Genomic DNA, 16,835 nt, shown 5'->3' with positions numbered 1-16,835 from the left:
CCGAACTGGGCTAATGAAAATGGGCTTACGCCATACAGTGTGTTATTAGGGACAATTTGCCCGGAGAGCGAGAGAGAGAGAGAGAGAGAGAGAGAGAGAGAAATGGGGTTTAACGTCCACTCGACACAAAATAGGTCATTTCGGGACTAACATATGGTTTAATTTTATTTACATAATTCGCATGCGCGTAGGGGTCTTTAGCAGTGGGAGAAAACCGGAGGCCCCGGAGAAAACCCACGAGGTTGGTGCCCGAAGAGCAATTAAATTGCAAATGTGTAGGGTTCGTTTACGTGCACGCCAAAGTGTACACACCCTTGACAAAGGAAAATACGTGGCAACACCGGGATCGAGCCCCGGACCACCTTGTTATTAAGCTAGTCCCTCACCCACTGAGCCACCTAGACAGAAACTAGGTCGATTCGGGACTAACAAATGGTTTAATGTTATCACGGACCTTATGATATTAAGTCCATGCTTTTATAGCAACATATTCTACATTGGAGTGTAGGTTGGTTTAGCTATGGCAGTATACCGAAGGACTCAGAGAGAACCCACGAGGATGGACAAGCGGGAAATTGAAACCTATTGTAAACAACCTTAACCCTAACCTTGGACCTAGCTCTAATGCTTACCCAAACCCTAACCCACAATCTCGCCAACAATCACCTTATTTAGATCTCAGCGACCTTAACAAAAATTGAGCTGGCCTTAACAAATAGATTTAGCTGCACTGGCTGAGCCCCCCCCCCCATCCCGAGTGGTTAACAGGAGCAACGCTCTTTATAATTTGTTTCTCAGAGGTCTTACGAAAGTCGGACAGAATGGTGCCTTTTACTCGTTTTACATACACATTTACACTAAATAGGAAATATTTTTTACCTACATATATCTCGAACACCTTTATTTATTTTTCTAATGCTTAAAAGAAATGTTCTAGAATTTAATTTGCAGAAGGAAAACGTTAATATTGGGGGCTCATTAAGCCGCACCGATGTCATCCCTATGTGATTGTAGCGGACGAGCGAATATCCACTGTTGATCAGTATGCGCTCTTTAGTTAAAAAACGTGTTATGGAAAGCTTGACCGGGTAACAATGTTTCCATTTTCCGTCACCCCACATAGCAAAAAATCGGCTCAAATTGGTTGAGTGAACATGAAGTTAGTCATGGAATTCACAATGAGTGTTACTAATTTGACCAATACAAGAAATTAATCCGTAATCTAGACTTTTATTGAAAGAAAAACAAGGTAGATAACACGTCGGTTCCTTTCATCTCAAAGGTCAAATAATCTTCAGAAATGTCTCCACTAATGAGCCATAAAAAATCACAAAATAACTGATCTCGAAATTATTTTCTATTTTTTGGGGGACAATGATAAATGAAAAGCCAGGGGTGGTACTGTCATGTTATAGCAAAGAATATGATCCGTGATCTTAAATCGACCATTTATTATTGTAATGGGAAATATGTGGATTTCTATTCATCATGGTAGATTCAATATTAAAAATGGCCGTTTTCAGACTAAGGGGCGGTTTTAATGTAGCGGTTCGTTGGTGATGGCGAGTCGTGCCACTCGTGCGTAAAATCGGAAGTGACGTATAATAAATGAAACATTGGTATAAACTTTACAGTTGAATTTTGAGGACCAGGGGACCAGACTATGGGTCATTTAATTGTAATAATTTCCATATGATTTCATGCTATCGGTTACAGTGGATTGATCCGGTTTAATAAGCTTGAGTTATTCCATATTCCTGAAGCAATGGTCCGAGAAATCCCTCTCTGCCCATTGCTGGATTGGCTTCTGATACTTGAGCTTTTGAGAGAGTATGTGTATTCTTCCCGTTCAATCAAATCTATCCCAAGTACAGCAACATGACAGCCTTACGTTTAATCTGGGGTCTTCCCAAAAACTTTGGACAGTGATTTAAGGTATTAAAAACGGTGAAAGTATTATTCGTCTCCATACAGTATTGTAGAACATTGTATTTGTGCTGATAGCCTCGTTTGTCACGCAATTAGTTTTTCTGCAATATTCTGCTATGTACTGGTTAATTGGGCATAACAAAATCGTTATGTAACGTTATGTAAACATATATGATCCAATTGTTACGCAGTTAGCTATTGGTTGTTAATCGGACCATTGGCCAGTCATAATTTGGAACATAAATTTGCTTCCATTAAAGAAGTGTTTAGTGGGATTAGCTCTATACAAACGAAACATTGCGAGGAGTACGGAGTTATCCTACATTATAATTGTTTCCCCTCAATGCACTCTTTCATCTAGAAAACACTTTAAGGCATGTAATATCCAATTTATACTTTTAAAAATATTAATCTGAATTGCACGAAACACTTTGTTTAAACATGCATTATGCAAGAGCTAAATCTGCCTATTGCAGGTCTTTCTTTAGGTCTGAAATGTTTTCTAAAGTATTTATTAGACATTAATTAACTGATCCAGGCCTTAATCAACTCTCGGTGGCATCAGATTTCTCCGATATTAAATAGATTAGAATGGTTCAGCGATACTTTGATTTAATCAAATATGGAGGACCGAGACTTAGCTTCGATCAACCAGTACGGTGGTTGAAATTATTGCACACGTCTGTCAAACCTTCAAAGGCTAATATCTTGGCTTGCAATAAAGTAATTTGAATGAAATTTTCAAATTATTCATTTTACATGATCTACTTTCGAACTATTATAGCAAGAATGGCTAGTTCTTTATCTAAATCTTACATAATGTATCTTTAATTGTTTTTAAACATACATTTATCCATGAGCTAAATCTGCCTATTGCAAGGTATTTCTTTAAGCCGGAAATGTTATTTAAACTATTAATTAGACATTTATTAACATGAAAAGGCTATAACCAACTCTCGATGCCATCTTATGTGTCGGATTTTCACTGGATTTGAATCAGATTTGCTGCTCAACGCTCATTGATGTTTTAATCCAAAAATTGATAAACGAGACAATGTTTTTTTTAGTTTTTTTTTATCGTACCGACTTTAGTAATGATGATCGAGGCTAGGTCTAAAATTCAATCGCTAATATCCCGATACCGAGTGTAGCAATTTTACTGAAATTTCCCTTTACATCATCTAGTATTATAGTATTATAGTAGGAACTGCCAGCTCTTTATCTACTCTCCCTTAATGTATCTTTAATTTGAATTGCACAACACTTTGTCTAATGTCCGCTTTCACCATGTGTGATGTCGCAGACAAGTTTCTCGGCACTTTAGTCTTGGGGTTATAATATCAAGTGGTTGGCCCCATGAGTCACCAAACCTCTTCATATTCATACCTGGGGGGTTGGGTGGCCGAATGGTTAGCACGTGCGTGCTGTATCATAAAGCCTGTCATTGAGTCAACTGGCGTGGTTGTACGTGACAAGGAGTAGGGTCGCCTGTCCAACCTCGTGGGTTTTCTCCGGGTCCTCCTGTTTCCTCCCACTGCTAAAGACCCCTACGCGCAAGCGAATTATTGAAATAAAATTAAACCATATGTTGGTCCCGAAATGACCCAGTTTGTGTCGAGTGGACGTTAAACCCCATTTCTCTCTCTCTCTCATATTCACACCCCCTGACTCCTATCTAATAACCTATAACCTCATCTAACCATAAACGAAGCAGAGGTTTAAATAAATGAAATGAAATGGGATTTAACGTCCTACTGTTCTGCTCCGACTGGTAATACGCCATACAATGTGCAATGGGGGACATTTTGCTCAGACATAGGCGCTACGGCCTACTCTTACATCGAATTCCAACTGCCAAGGGTTCTTTAACGTGTACGCCAATATGTACACGGTACCTCGGTTTTGTGTCCCATTCGAACGACTAGACAGCTGTTCTTGTCAGGCCCTCAGTCCTGCAAAACCCTCGAGGTTGGACAGGCGACCCTACTCCTTGTCACATAAAACCCGGGAATTAAAACCACGGCAGTTGACTCAATGACAGACCTCATGATACAGCGCGCACGTGTTAACCAATCGGCCATACCCCCCTCCCCCGGTGCTATAATAGTTAAAAAAATTAATGCATTGACAATTTCATTCAAAATACTTGATTCTGCATGGCTGTTTGACGATGTAGCGTACGTCTTTTATTATCGTAGCAGCGGCACTGGACAACCGATACTAAGAAGCTTCGATTATCCATTTATCGTTATTTTTTAAAATCTGTCTTGTGTTCAAATCCTTTTAAATCTGGACCACCGGATGATTTAGAGAGTTGATTATAGGCTTATCGTGTGAATTAATGTCTAAACAACAATCTATATAATATTTGAAAGAAGAACAAGGGTCTGCAGTAGGCAGATTAAGTGCATAATCCATCTTTAATCCTACGCAAGACATGGCAGATTTATAAAATTGACCTATTGACATTAAAATGCATCAGGGAGTGTAGACTAAAACTCATGGGTATTAAAATCGATTGAGGAAGATTAAAGATGACGTGGATAAACAATGCTGTAGACGCCATTAGATCGTGATGTTTGATATTTTACAGAAAAAGAAACCCAGGAGATATTGACTCTGCATATTATGTCATGAATGGAAGAATGAATAACGATGTTTTAACAATATGTCTCGAATAGGAGAATAATAGGTATCATATTAAAATATATACCTAGATAATACCTGTATAGAGGACGTATAATAACCACACGTGCACTGGGTATTATCTTTCATAATGCCCACTTTCTTCTAGCATATATCACCACTTACAAAAGACTGGTCACGCAAAACGCGACCGAGGCCTGTGACACGCGTCATTAAGTCGCCGAGCAACAAAAGGCGTCGATAATTACAATTGAACCGTTTCGTCTTGCGGTCAGCCATTCAGTCTAGATTTTGATATTTGAGTTTCTTCACAGATTTCCCAATTCTTCATTATATCCCCTAGGTTAAATCCGGCCCGCGCGCATCACGACCAAATACAATCATTTGCGCCCAAACAAATTGACTATTTCTTAAGGTTCTACACTGCTGGACTAAAAAAAAGAAAAAAGATTAAAACTGCGTTATTCACGTTTTCGTTTTTAGAACTAAATGACACATGCCGATTCCTCTGTGTTGAAACTGGGTGGCATAGTTAAGCAGGAGGTGGGATGGCCGAATGGTTAGCGCGTGCGCGTTGAATCGTAAGGTCTGGCATTGTTTTGATCCTCTGGTTGTACGTGACAAGGAGTAGGGTCGCCTGTCCAACCTGGTGGGCTTTCTCTGGGTCCTCCGGTTTCCTCCCACTGCTAATAAAGATCCCTACGCACAAGCGAATTATTGAAATAAAATTGAACTAAATATTAGTCCCGAAATGACCTAGTTGGACATTACCGCCCCCCATTTCTCTCTCTCTCTCTCTCTTTCTCTATCTCTCTCTCTCTCTCTCTCTCTCTATCTCATAATTAAATTGTAGGGTTGCGTCTAGTAACCTAGTCGGGGCTACCTCATCACACGAACTGTAAAATAATCAAAGTCGGTCTAAGGTTAGAAACTCGGTGTCGTACTAATCCCTGCAGGGTCCTCACAAAAGTTTCAGTGACGCCCCCTCCCCTCCCCCGCATTTAACACTTTATTTAAATAACTATTTATTAAATTAACTTATATGTAAAATTTGTATGTTTATTTCCACATCAACTCTTCTCCATCTGATCGTAAAACCATATAATATATCTTGGAAAAATCCTAATTATACCCTCTCTATTTACTGAAATATGAACTGGTTTACACAGGTTTAGAGGAAGCAACGTCAAGTAAAATGCTGAGTCCCACTTTGAATATTTCTCGTCTGCAGTCAGATAATTTGCCGCCCCCAAGAAGGGTCACCCCCGGGCATATGTCCCCTCACCCCCCTTTTAAGTTTGGGCGCTGAATCCCTGACAAGGACCGACAATATGTGGAATACATATTTATAACATATATATCTTTCCTTGTCGGTGGCTCAGTGGGTGGGACGTTACCTCGCTAATGCCCACAACCAGCTGTACGTGTTACTACGGACTGTCTACGGGGGAGGGGGTGGGGGTGGGCGTGAGATTTACGTGTCATTTACGCGACCCTTGCGATTTTGGGTACTGTAGAAGATCGTAGATTGGCCGTTGAGAAGTTTTATTTTTTCCCGGTTTCTTGCGGGTTGAAGGCTAGGCTTAACCTGGTGGGTCAGTGTTTGATCCCTGCGTTCGCCGAGAATGTTCATTGGGGATTTTCCGTCGCGGTTACCCCTTATCAGTGATGTGAGACGGAGGGCATGGCAATGCACAACGTATAGTAGTTCAGATGGCACGAAAAACCGAGGTCCCGCGTACACATTGGCGGGCTAAATTTCTCATGGCACACTGTATACCCGTCTTCATTAGCCCAGTCGGAGCAGAACAGTAGGACATTAAACCCCATTTCATTTCAATGTTTTCGCCCTGGCTAATCCAACAGTTAATATAAATATATCCGCTCTAAAGTCCACACAATCCCTGCAACCTTTCACACAGCAGCACGTAATACACACATGAGCTGTGGTCACCAGTGAATCACGAAAATATTAGCAACAAATTAGTCAAATATTTCAAAATATTTATTCCCAACAAATAATTCATAAGGTCAACAAATTTAATCGTTTTAAGCACTTAACAATGGCGAATATGTCATAAACTATGTACACTAAAAACAGTTCAAAATATTCATAAGGTCAAAACAGTTTGATTTTCATTCAAAATACTCATAAGGACAAACCAATTTGATTTTCTGTTTTTCTAATCTGATTAAAATACAGATCTATATTTCGTTTAGTTTTTTTTTATACTTTCGATGGCCTACACTACACTACTACATGCAGATCTGACAAGTTGTACTCGAAGGTTGTGTCAGGGGTCGTACAAGCGGCTTTCAACCCTATGGCATCAGCGTTGACGTTTCTAGTGGCTTACCCACAGTTCCGTGCATGGCACATGAAGAAGTTGCAGTTACAGACCGTTTCATTGGCTTATCCCTCACTAAACTAAAACCTTTTGAACAGCACAATCATGTACTTTTAGTTGAAGAAATAAGAAGGACATTTTTCTTCCTCGGTGTTATCGAAAAACAGAAAATCAAATTTGTCTGGCCTTACATAATAATCGTGATAGAAAATTGACTTAAAGAGCTCGGTGATAGCATTCGGCAGACAAGCCTGGAAATACGGCACCTGTCACAGACAATGTCAGACACAGATTCAGGCTTTGTCAGGCACAAAACCTCTGGTGTCTGTCATTTTGTCCGGCACTGATTTGTCTTTTTTTTGATATTATTAATACATGTCCGGCACTAATTTAAAAATGTCAGGTACTATTTCATTAGCGCCTGCCATTTTGTCGGGTACATCTAAAACCGTTATTTCCAGGCCTGTCGGCACAACTTTCGTTTGAGGATTCTGTGGTATATAATATACTGATGCGTTAGATGTAAACTTTTTTCATATCAAAATATAAATAGTCTGTATGATTAAATTTTGTAAATAATAATAATAATAATAAGGCACTTCATTCGACATGCAATTCTAGTCAACATATTGTATGTACTATCATATATATTGGACGAAAAAGTACCTCGGAAATTGTCTAGCGTGGTTTCCCCTTGTCAGTAGTGGAGGACGGAGAGCCTGGCAAGAAACTGTGTTTCGTCCTTCGGATGGGGTGGAAAACCGAGCTCGGTCGACAGTTGGAATACGAAATAAGAGTGACACCTATCGCGCTACCTGAGCAAAATTCCCCTCATAGCACACCACATATTCCCGGTTTGTTCATGTCAATTTAATATCATTTCACTATCATATCAATGATAAACAGAAATGAAATGTAATGGAGTTTTACATCCTTCTTTTATGGACCAACAGACCTAAGAAGACAGACCATCCATGCAGTTGAAATTATGTTCAAACATGGGTTCAAGCATGGGTTTTTCTGTCAAATATTCATCGACTTACAAATGTCAAAGTTTCTTTACGTACATGCCAACGAGTACATACGTGTGTCTCGGATTTTTCGTCCCATCCGAAGAAAGAGAAAGAAATGTATAGATACATTGGTTGAGCAATTAAAGATGCATTATGTTACATTTAGATAAAGAGCTGACCGTTATTGTTATATTAGTGGATGCCGTCATATCATCGTTCAACGTATATATGGCGGGCATAGGCTAATCCACTTAATATCAAAGCCATCCTAATTTTCTGCACCAACCGGGGCGTGGGACGAATGGTTAACGCGTGCGCGTTGGATCAGAAGGTCTGTCATACAGTCAAGTGTCGTGGTTTTAATTCCCTGCTTGTACGTGGCAAGGAGCTGGGTCACCTGTCCAACCTCGTGGATTTTCTCCGGATCCTCCGGTTTCCTCCCACTGCTAAAGACCATTACGCGCAAGCGAATTATAGAAATAGAATTGAACCGTATGTTAGTCCCGAAATGACTTAGTTTTTGTCGAATGGACGTTAAACCCCAATGTATCTTTAAAGCATCCTGTCAAGGTGTAATTTTCATGTAACCTTACAATCTTATCCTTTCTATATAGTTAGAATTTAACAAGAATGCGAATATACAAAACGGAAGAACATTTTTCACATACATTTGCAAGTCATGAATGCATAGAAGGTTTACTACGTAATTTGCAACTGTTTTCAAACTTAAAGTTAAATCATTCGAATTTTATGATAAAAAATATCGAATATACAAAATGATTTTTTACACATGTAGGGAATGTGTAGAATGAAATGCTTATCACACTAGTGACGTCATATAAGTGACGTCATATATAGGTCAATGTCAATTCCTCAGTAAACACAATAATCCAAAGTTGGTCCCCAAGAACTAAGCGGACTGCCTAGTCCGAAACACTGCATAGTTAACATTCAATACAAAAATAATTTTATAACAAGGAATCCGCTCCATAACACATTCTATTTAATTTAAAACTTGGCTTCATTTTCACAACAGTTTGTCATAGCCTGCACAGACATCTTTAAAATCTAAAACAAGTCACCCGTTACCATGGACGCCACATGTTGTCATTGTCCAAATTCGGTGCCTCTAAAATGTTCATGTTATTGTCCAATTTTGGAACAGGTGGACCAAATGTTGGTTCTCGCTCTGTTTTTATGGAAATGGAGATCGCCTCTGTAGCTTGTTTGGGACTACTTCGTTCCGGCATTCGGAAACTTGAAGGTGCTTCGTTCATGATTCGTTTTATGTCCATGACCTCTTGTTTACTTTCCATTTTAACATCTTTCAATGGTTCTCTTAGTTTCGGAGACTTTGATTCAGACTGACGTAGGGGTTCTACTTTCGCTGTCGGAGGAATCTGATATACCGGTGTAGGAATATGGGTTTGACTAGGTAATCCGTTTTGCACAAGGTTCCACATAGTGTTGTATGAGCCAATAGAATTCAAGGCTAACCCAGACGACGACATTTGATTGGCTGACTGCATTTGCAAGGCCTGTATATGCGATGGCAAGAGTTGTGCCGCTTGTGGAGGCGGAAGTTGACTGATACAATTAGCTAGATGATTAAGAACACGACCTTTGACCTCGTGATTTGCACCTTGGACGCCATCAAGATATCTAGCCACCTCGGCAGCACATTCATTAAATCCAGCACGATACTTGCTAACCACAAACGGATCTGACGTCATGGCAACTGAAAATACAAAATGGAAACTGCGTGAAATTATGAATAATGAAATCATGTCAAGTTTAAAATACAGACTTATAATCGATATATATGACTTATAATCGATATATTTGACTTAAAATCGATATATTTGACTTATGATTGATATGTGGCTAAGTGGGTAAGACGCTGGCTCGCTAGCCAGGAGGTCGCGTGTTCGATCCCTGCATTGGCCGAGAAAGTTCATCGGGAATTTCCGACGTGGTTTCCCCTTGTCAGTGATGCGGAAAGGAGGGTCTGACATGGACAGCTGTCTAGTCGTTCGCATGGGACGAAAAACCGAGGTCCCGTGTACACATTTGTGTGCTCGTAAAAGAACCCATGGTTTTTGGAATTTGGTATAATAGTAGACCGTAGCTCCGTTGTCTTGGTAACATTTCCCTCTCATAGCACACTGTATGACGTATGCCCGTCTTCATTAGCCCAGTCGGTGTAGGGTCGTTAAACCTAAATTCATTTCATTTTATTTGTATATTCTGAAAGTGTCCGTACTGGAGATGAAATGTACGTATATCTTACCTGCCATTTGTTGTCTTTGTAGTAACTTGAGATGTTTCACCGTCATTTCTAAAATATCCGCTTTCTCTAATTTCGAATATTGGGTACTCTGAAAATATACAAAATATATATACCATACACGATAAAATATTTGTTACAACAATAGGGAGCTGTGGTGGCGCAGTGATTAAGGCGCTGTCTCGCTAACCTGGCCGTCCCGTGATTGATACCGAGTTGGCCGTGAACGTTCCTCGGACTTATAATCCGGCGTGGTTCCCTCCTTGTCAGTGATGCTAGACGGAGAGTCTGACAAGAACATCGTCTAGTTGTTCGGATTGGACGAAGAACCGCCGTCCCGTGTCCACATTGGCGTGCACGTAAAAGAACCATTTGACAGTTGGAATGCAATTGGTGTCAGAGCAAAATGTCCCTCATATGGGACACTGGATGGCGTATGTCCGTCTTCATAAGTCCCGGGAGGGGGGGGGGGGGCGGATGACCGAATGGTTACCGCGTGCGTGCTGTATCATTGAGTCAACTGGCGTGATTTCGATTCCCCGGTTGTACGTGAAAAGGAGTAGGGTCGCCTGTCCAACCTCGTGGGTTTTCTGTGGGTCCTCCGGTTTCCTCCCAGTGCTAAAGACCTCTACTCGCAAGCGAATTATTGAAATAAAATTGAACCTTATGTTACTCCCGAAATGACTTAGTTTGTGTCAAGTGGATGTTAAATCCCATCTCTCTCTCTCTCACTCTCTCTCTCTCTCTCTCTCTCTCTCTCAGTTTCAATATTTGCTCAATACTACTACACTCAGTGTGCGCGGACGTTTCGGCCACAGAGGTACTAACTGGTATTAATCGGACGAATTAGTTAGGTTTTAAACAGGTGTGTGGCCGAAACGCCCTATATTCACACACAGTACAACACCCATATACAAATACCCGGAGATTGGGGTTTGAAAGAAAGTTGGAACTCTTTAAAGTATTTCATTGTTTACTGTTGGTGTTTTGTTCCCAGGCCGTCCTTACATCAGTCTACATCTGCACAATCGATACGTTTCAAACACAAAGGGAGATAACTTGCTGGCAGTACATTCCTCCGATAAAGGAAATATGATCAAATCATTGAGTGTGAAGCAACAAGTGGTTCACAGGCATCTTTAAAAACCACAAACAAAAGAAAAGCTGCTGGCTCGTATTGTTCCACGCTGTAATAATACACGCTTAATAAGTTCAAGTTTACGAAATACCCTCGCAATCCCAAAATAAACAAATGGAAAAAAGTCAAAAAGGATGATCACCGCGTTGAGACGGAAAACAAATGGTATAGTTTACATGATGGTGTAATTTATTGACAAAGCCTTCGGCACTGTGCCTCGCGCGCGCCGCTATAGCCTTCTTATCAACATCATGTGATCCGTCAGCGTGGGAAATAGCATGGAAAAATAAACAAACTCAACTCACTTCTGGGGAAGGGCCAATTAGTTTAACTGACGACGAGGGTGTTATGTAATGGCGTATTGTTTTGTTTATTATAATAAATTAATGAAGAGTGCTCACCCCTTGTCGTGCTTTACTAAACGGCTTAGTCTTAAATTATTATCATTAAGCAAATATTATTTAGGGAGGTGATTTCTCGGTCGTTATACCGCCAGAGGGCGTTATTTTCGTGGGAGTTTTTCAAATCGCATAAAGCCTCCTATTTAACAAGCATAATCTTTAATAAGGTTCGTCCTTGACAACACCTTAAATTACTAATGCGGATATAATCACCGAAATACGTGGAACATTGCCATGAATTGTAATGTATAGACGAACGAGTTGTATTAATCGCGCATAACCTGCACGTATTCGGAGATCAACAAGTGGTTTGTTTTATAAAATTTGGTTTCAATTAAGGCGTTTCGATTTTGTTACTGCATAAGTAACGACACACAATAGGTTCATCGGAGAATCTGGTGTTTCTGATCGCCGATCGGTTTCATTAATCGATCGCGCTTATCCTACACATATTTCAGACATCAAAAATTGTTTTTGTTTTTAAAAGGAAGAAACAAACAAAAAATAGATCTACGCTCCCGGGCATAACGATTTCGTTACTTGACAATTGCAAGTACTGGCTGACATTAAAAATGTGTTCCTCTAAACGAAATGGTACAAGATGCATAGAGACCAGTAAAGGTTAGAAAGATGTTTTCAGTATTGTCAATTTCTGGTGGAAGCAATTCTATTGAAGAAAGGTATAATGGAACAATGTTTAATCATATTCGTCAATAAAAAAACATTTTAGTACTATCTCGATCTTTTAATTGTAAGGCGATTGTTGACTACGCCACTTTCTAGTTTAAAATCGTGGGAAGGCACTCTATGGGCTAAAGGTATAATTGAGCGCTGTGTAATGAAACCCATTAATTAGGATAAACTTCTTATGTATCTCGCTCGATCTTTTTACTATTAAAATAGTAAGGTGATTGTTACCTACGTCACTAACTTATTTCCCATCAAGAAGTACAAGTGGAGACAAAAAAGTTACAACCCAATTAGATAAGTCCAGATGTTCCAACATACTTATATATCGTGGGAAACCATGTTGAAACATATTTTACAGTTAGCTGTGGTTTTTTTTATTCATTCGTTAAAGTTCTTTTTGGGGGACTTTAAGTGTTCTGTATATTACTAATTAGGTACATATTCATATGACAAGCCCATAATATCAACTGTATATACGGATGACCGTGATATTAAACTACGCTCAGAATATAATAATTTGACTGAAATTGTCAATATATTCAATTATGGTTGTCTATTTTTTTAACTGGTATAGCTAGAAATGCCAGCTCTTTATCAAAATCTTGGGGGGTTGTATGATAAGGTTTGTCATTGAGTCAAGCGGTGTGGTTTCGAGTCCCTGGTTGTACGTGACAAGGAGTAGGGTCGCCTGTCCAACCTCATGGGCTTTCTCCGGGTCCTCCGGCTTCCTCCCACTGCTAAAGACCTCTACGCGCAAGCGAATTATTGAAATAAAATTGGATCATATGTTAGTCCCGAAATGGCCTAGTTTGTGTAGATTGAAGTTAAACCCCATCTCTCTCTCTCGCTCTTCTCTCTCTCTCTCTCTCTCTCTCTCTCTCTCTCTCTCTTTCAGACCAGAATTGTTACATGTGGTATTTCGTAATCCCGAGTGTTAAATTTTACATGTGAATGAAATATGGTTGTCAATAAATAAACTAGCGGATAATTCTCGAGTTATGTTATGTAGTTAAATTACAGAGGGTAATAAAACTCAGATGCAATACAAACAGTAACATAAAGCTTTGCATGACTTTTTCCCGAGTTCTCCTATTATTGGTGGGTATAAAATACCATTCGCACATGTACCACGTAATAACCCACATGAGCATGTATAAAACTTTAATATTTTTACATAATAAGTTGTTGTAGAGAAATCTGATTGTTTATGTATGTGTGTTTGATTGTCTTGAACAATATTATTCCTCTTCGATATGTCAATCTGGAGAAGGATACCGCCCATTATCGTGTTGAATTCTCAACCGAGAGATGACTTTTCTGGTGCCATGTGTTCGTCAGACGTGTGACTGGCATCATCACGTAATGCCTATACAATCTCTTGTATAAATTGTCCTATCCTCCTGTAAAATTGATACCCCATATGTTGTTTCCCATAATAAAACACATTGGGAAAACAAATTTGAGATACAAGAACATATTCTTTATACGACAATCGACATTTATAGCATCTTATCGAATTATATACTGTTTAAAGCGACAACAAGCCAGAATTATTTGTCATCGGTTTTTATTGATAATAATTGTTAGATAGGTATATTAATTTTGGAGTGCTGACAGTTTAAAGTCCGAAATGGCGCTTGCAAAAATTGTTAAATAACACCCATTGTTTATCAATCTATAACGTCACTTCCCGTAAACAAACGTTAGTTTGGTAGCCAGCTAATTTAGAATTAGAGTTTTCAAACGATGTATTTAAGAAATCTGGATGTTTATAAGATTCTGTAAGTCTGTAGCTGCTATAATACAATTGTAGATGGCCATAATATGTTTAACTCCATGTAAAGGTTGGGAAGGGGGGTTGTGGGGTTGTCCCCCCCCCACTGCTAAAGACACCTATGCGCAAGCGAATTATTGAAATAAAATTGAACCATATGTTAGTCCCGAAATGACCTAGTTTGTGTCGAGTGGACGTTACGCCCCCCCCCCTCTCTCTCTCTCTCTAAAAGTTTTTTTCTATAAATTAATAATACTACTATGGTACTTTTCCGTCGTCTTCATTAGCCCAGTCGGAGCAGAACAGTAGGACGTTAAACCCCATTACATTTGATTTCATTTCTGTGGTGCTTTAACATGAAAACCTGTTTAATGTTTAAAATTTAAAACTGTTTTTGAATAAGCAATAAAACGTTGCATGTTATATTCAATTACGCTACGAATTGAAATGGGGCGAAAAATTACAATAAAATGCTAATCGCAAAAATAATTTGGTATAAAAATCACCAGATACAAAAAACACCATTTTGACATTAATTGCAATGAGCCATTAATGTTAATTATATTGTCGTGACGTGCATACTTTATAATACTTACATCTTTTTTCAGGGCTTGTAAAACCAACGCCTTTAATTCTACTAAACATTCATTAATACGAGCACGACGGCGTTTCTCCATTAAAGGCTTGTTACTCTGCAAATATAATAGTTTTTATTTTATGACCTCAATTAATATTCAAGGTACACCAATTATTGGTTTGAACTGTAATTTATTCAAGGTACACCAATTAATGGTTTAAATTGTAATTTATTCCAGGTACACTAATTAAAGGTTCAAACTGTAATTTATTCACGTGAAGGTAGGTTAATATTTACATTTATCATTTTTTAAAAAAAAAACCTAAGTGCACAGGATTAAGTAACAACATGTGGGGTGAAATGTGGTTTAAAGTCCACGCGACACAAACTAGGTAATTTCGGGACTACCATATCGTTGAATTTTATTTCAAGAATTCGCTTGTGCGTAGGAGTCTGTCTGTGGACAGGCGATCCTACTCCTTGTTTCGTACTCAATGACAGTCATCAAGATCTAATTATTGTAAAATTGTAGACATTCATTTCCGTAATATAAATAATTAATTGAATATGCAATATTTTAATGTCATATATATATATTTGCTCAATGTATAGAAGAAGAGGAAACTTTACCGCATAAAAAAACCTTACAAGGTTATGTGCATATATAAATAAAAAATATATAACATCACAAACTTTTCCTCGAATAAAAATATGTGACAATCAAAATATTTCTAACTTTTTTGATTATTGTTCAATTGAATAGGAAATATCATTTATGTCATATTTAATTTCTCAATTTATAACATCATATTTAAATTAGAAAAAAAAACTTTTCCCTGGAGACACCTTGAATAAAAATACGTTAACAGTTTAAACAAATTTAAGCCTCTTTAATAATTTGTTTAATTAAACATACATACATACATACACACCGAAATAAAAGTTGAAACATTTTTACGAGCCGACATACAATAGAACTGATTGTTACATATTAGCTGCTATTGGGTTTATGCATGACTTAATAGCGGCAATAGTCAAGGCGACGCTCTTTACCGTATCTCATATGCAACAGGTGTCATTGACCCTAACTTGAACAACTGTTAAATTCATTTTATGTACAAATGTGTAGAATATTATTTGTTTACTGTGCTAATTGTACGGATTTTCTGTCAAATTGTATTACCACATTTCGTTTCTCTATGACTAATAAACTTGCATTTATATCTAGATAATCCCCTTTTTCTCGTTTTTGTCAGTGAGATAGAATTAAAATGGTTTATCATTTTTTCAATATATCTTTCTTCGTTTATTTTTTTTAAAATAGGTCATGTCATTGATCACTTTTATCGCAAAGAACACCTGGACATGCCATTAATAGTATGATTTTTCTACCATTTTCAAAGACATGTATATAACATTAAATATTTTACGATTTGCGTTCTTCGTCTTTTAGTATGTTTTAATGAATTGTCATTCATAGTTTTATTTTTAGGATTTATCATTTTTTTTAAGACATGCATATATATATATAAGTGATATTTGATTTTATACATCCACAGGACAAATACACGGACATAGTAATACATATTACTTACCCTACGATTTGAGGAAGACATCGGACGTTTCTCCTCTTTCTGTGTGTCGCTCATTTCTGATGAACACATTCAGGCGTCCTTGGAAATGATGGACAAACTTGGAGCAAAATAGACAAGGAAATGTATAGGAATGTTGTACGTGTAAAACCACTTTATACTAAGCTTCAATATCACAGGACATAGTTGTATATTTCCCACGCTGAAAGCCAGAAACAACCTGTCAATCAAGGCTTAAGAGGCGGATTATTATCACCTAAACGACTCATCATTGGTCGATTCGCGTTACTATGTCAATAACGATGGATTGCGACTGTCAATCAAGGTGAAATTTGCGAGATAAACTGTTCGCACGCGACAAATCTAGCGATTCTTTTACATTTTGTGTGTGGGAATTTCCCGCCCTGTAATTTCTGTACGTGGTAATGAAGATGGCCAGC

General features: G+C 38.4%; 1 protein-coding gene across 2 annotated transcripts; it reads right to left on the bottom strand.

The window, feature by feature from the left end:
• Positions 1-6,565: 6,565 nt before the first annotated feature.
• LOC126827417 (enhancer of split mgamma protein) lies at positions 6,566-16,570 on the bottom strand. 2 transcript variants are annotated; one of them, XR_007682688.2, is made up of 5 exons: positions 16,399-16,570; positions 14,823-14,918; positions 10,227-10,314; positions 8,334-9,674; positions 6,566-8,303 (listed from the first exon to the last, which is right to left on the bottom strand). XR_007682688.2 is itself a non-coding variant. In XM_050556731.2 (4 exons), exons 1-4 carry the CDS (start codon positions 16,465-16,467, stop codon positions 9,022-9,024), a joined length of 906 nt encoding a protein of 301 aa, XP_050412688.1. In that variant the 5' UTR covers positions 16,468-16,570; the 3' UTR covers positions 6,566-9,021. The 2 variants fall into 2 exon arrangements, 1 of the variants encoding a protein (XP_050412688.1); XM_050556731.2 differs by having other exon boundaries at positions 6,566-9,674.
• Between the last annotated feature and the right edge of the window lie 265 nt (positions 16,571-16,835).

This window comes from Patella vulgata, chromosome 7 (assembly GCF_932274485.2).
Source record: "Patella vulgata chromosome 7, xgPatVulg1.2, whole genome shotgun sequence".
NCBI lineage: Eukaryota > Metazoa > Mollusca > Gastropoda > Patellidae > Patella > Patella vulgata.
The sequence above is the reverse complement of the archived record's forward strand: the minus strand, read 5'-3'. Positions and strand labels throughout refer to the sequence as shown.

Bases quoted from the DNA above. Each gene is read 5' to 3' on its own strand.
- LOC126827417 (XM_050556731.2), bottom strand. From the start codon at position 16,467: ATGTGTTCATCAGAAATGAGCGACACACAGAAAGAGGAGAAACGTCCG. The intron at 10,315-14,822 runs GTAAGTATTATA...GTATATTTTCAG, and splicing joins TACAAGCCCTGAAAAAAGAT to AGTACCCAATATTCGAAATT. The intron at 9,675-10,226 runs GTAAGATATACG...TTGTATTTTCAG, and splicing joins ACAAAGACAACAAATGGCAG to TTGCCATGACGTCAGATCCG.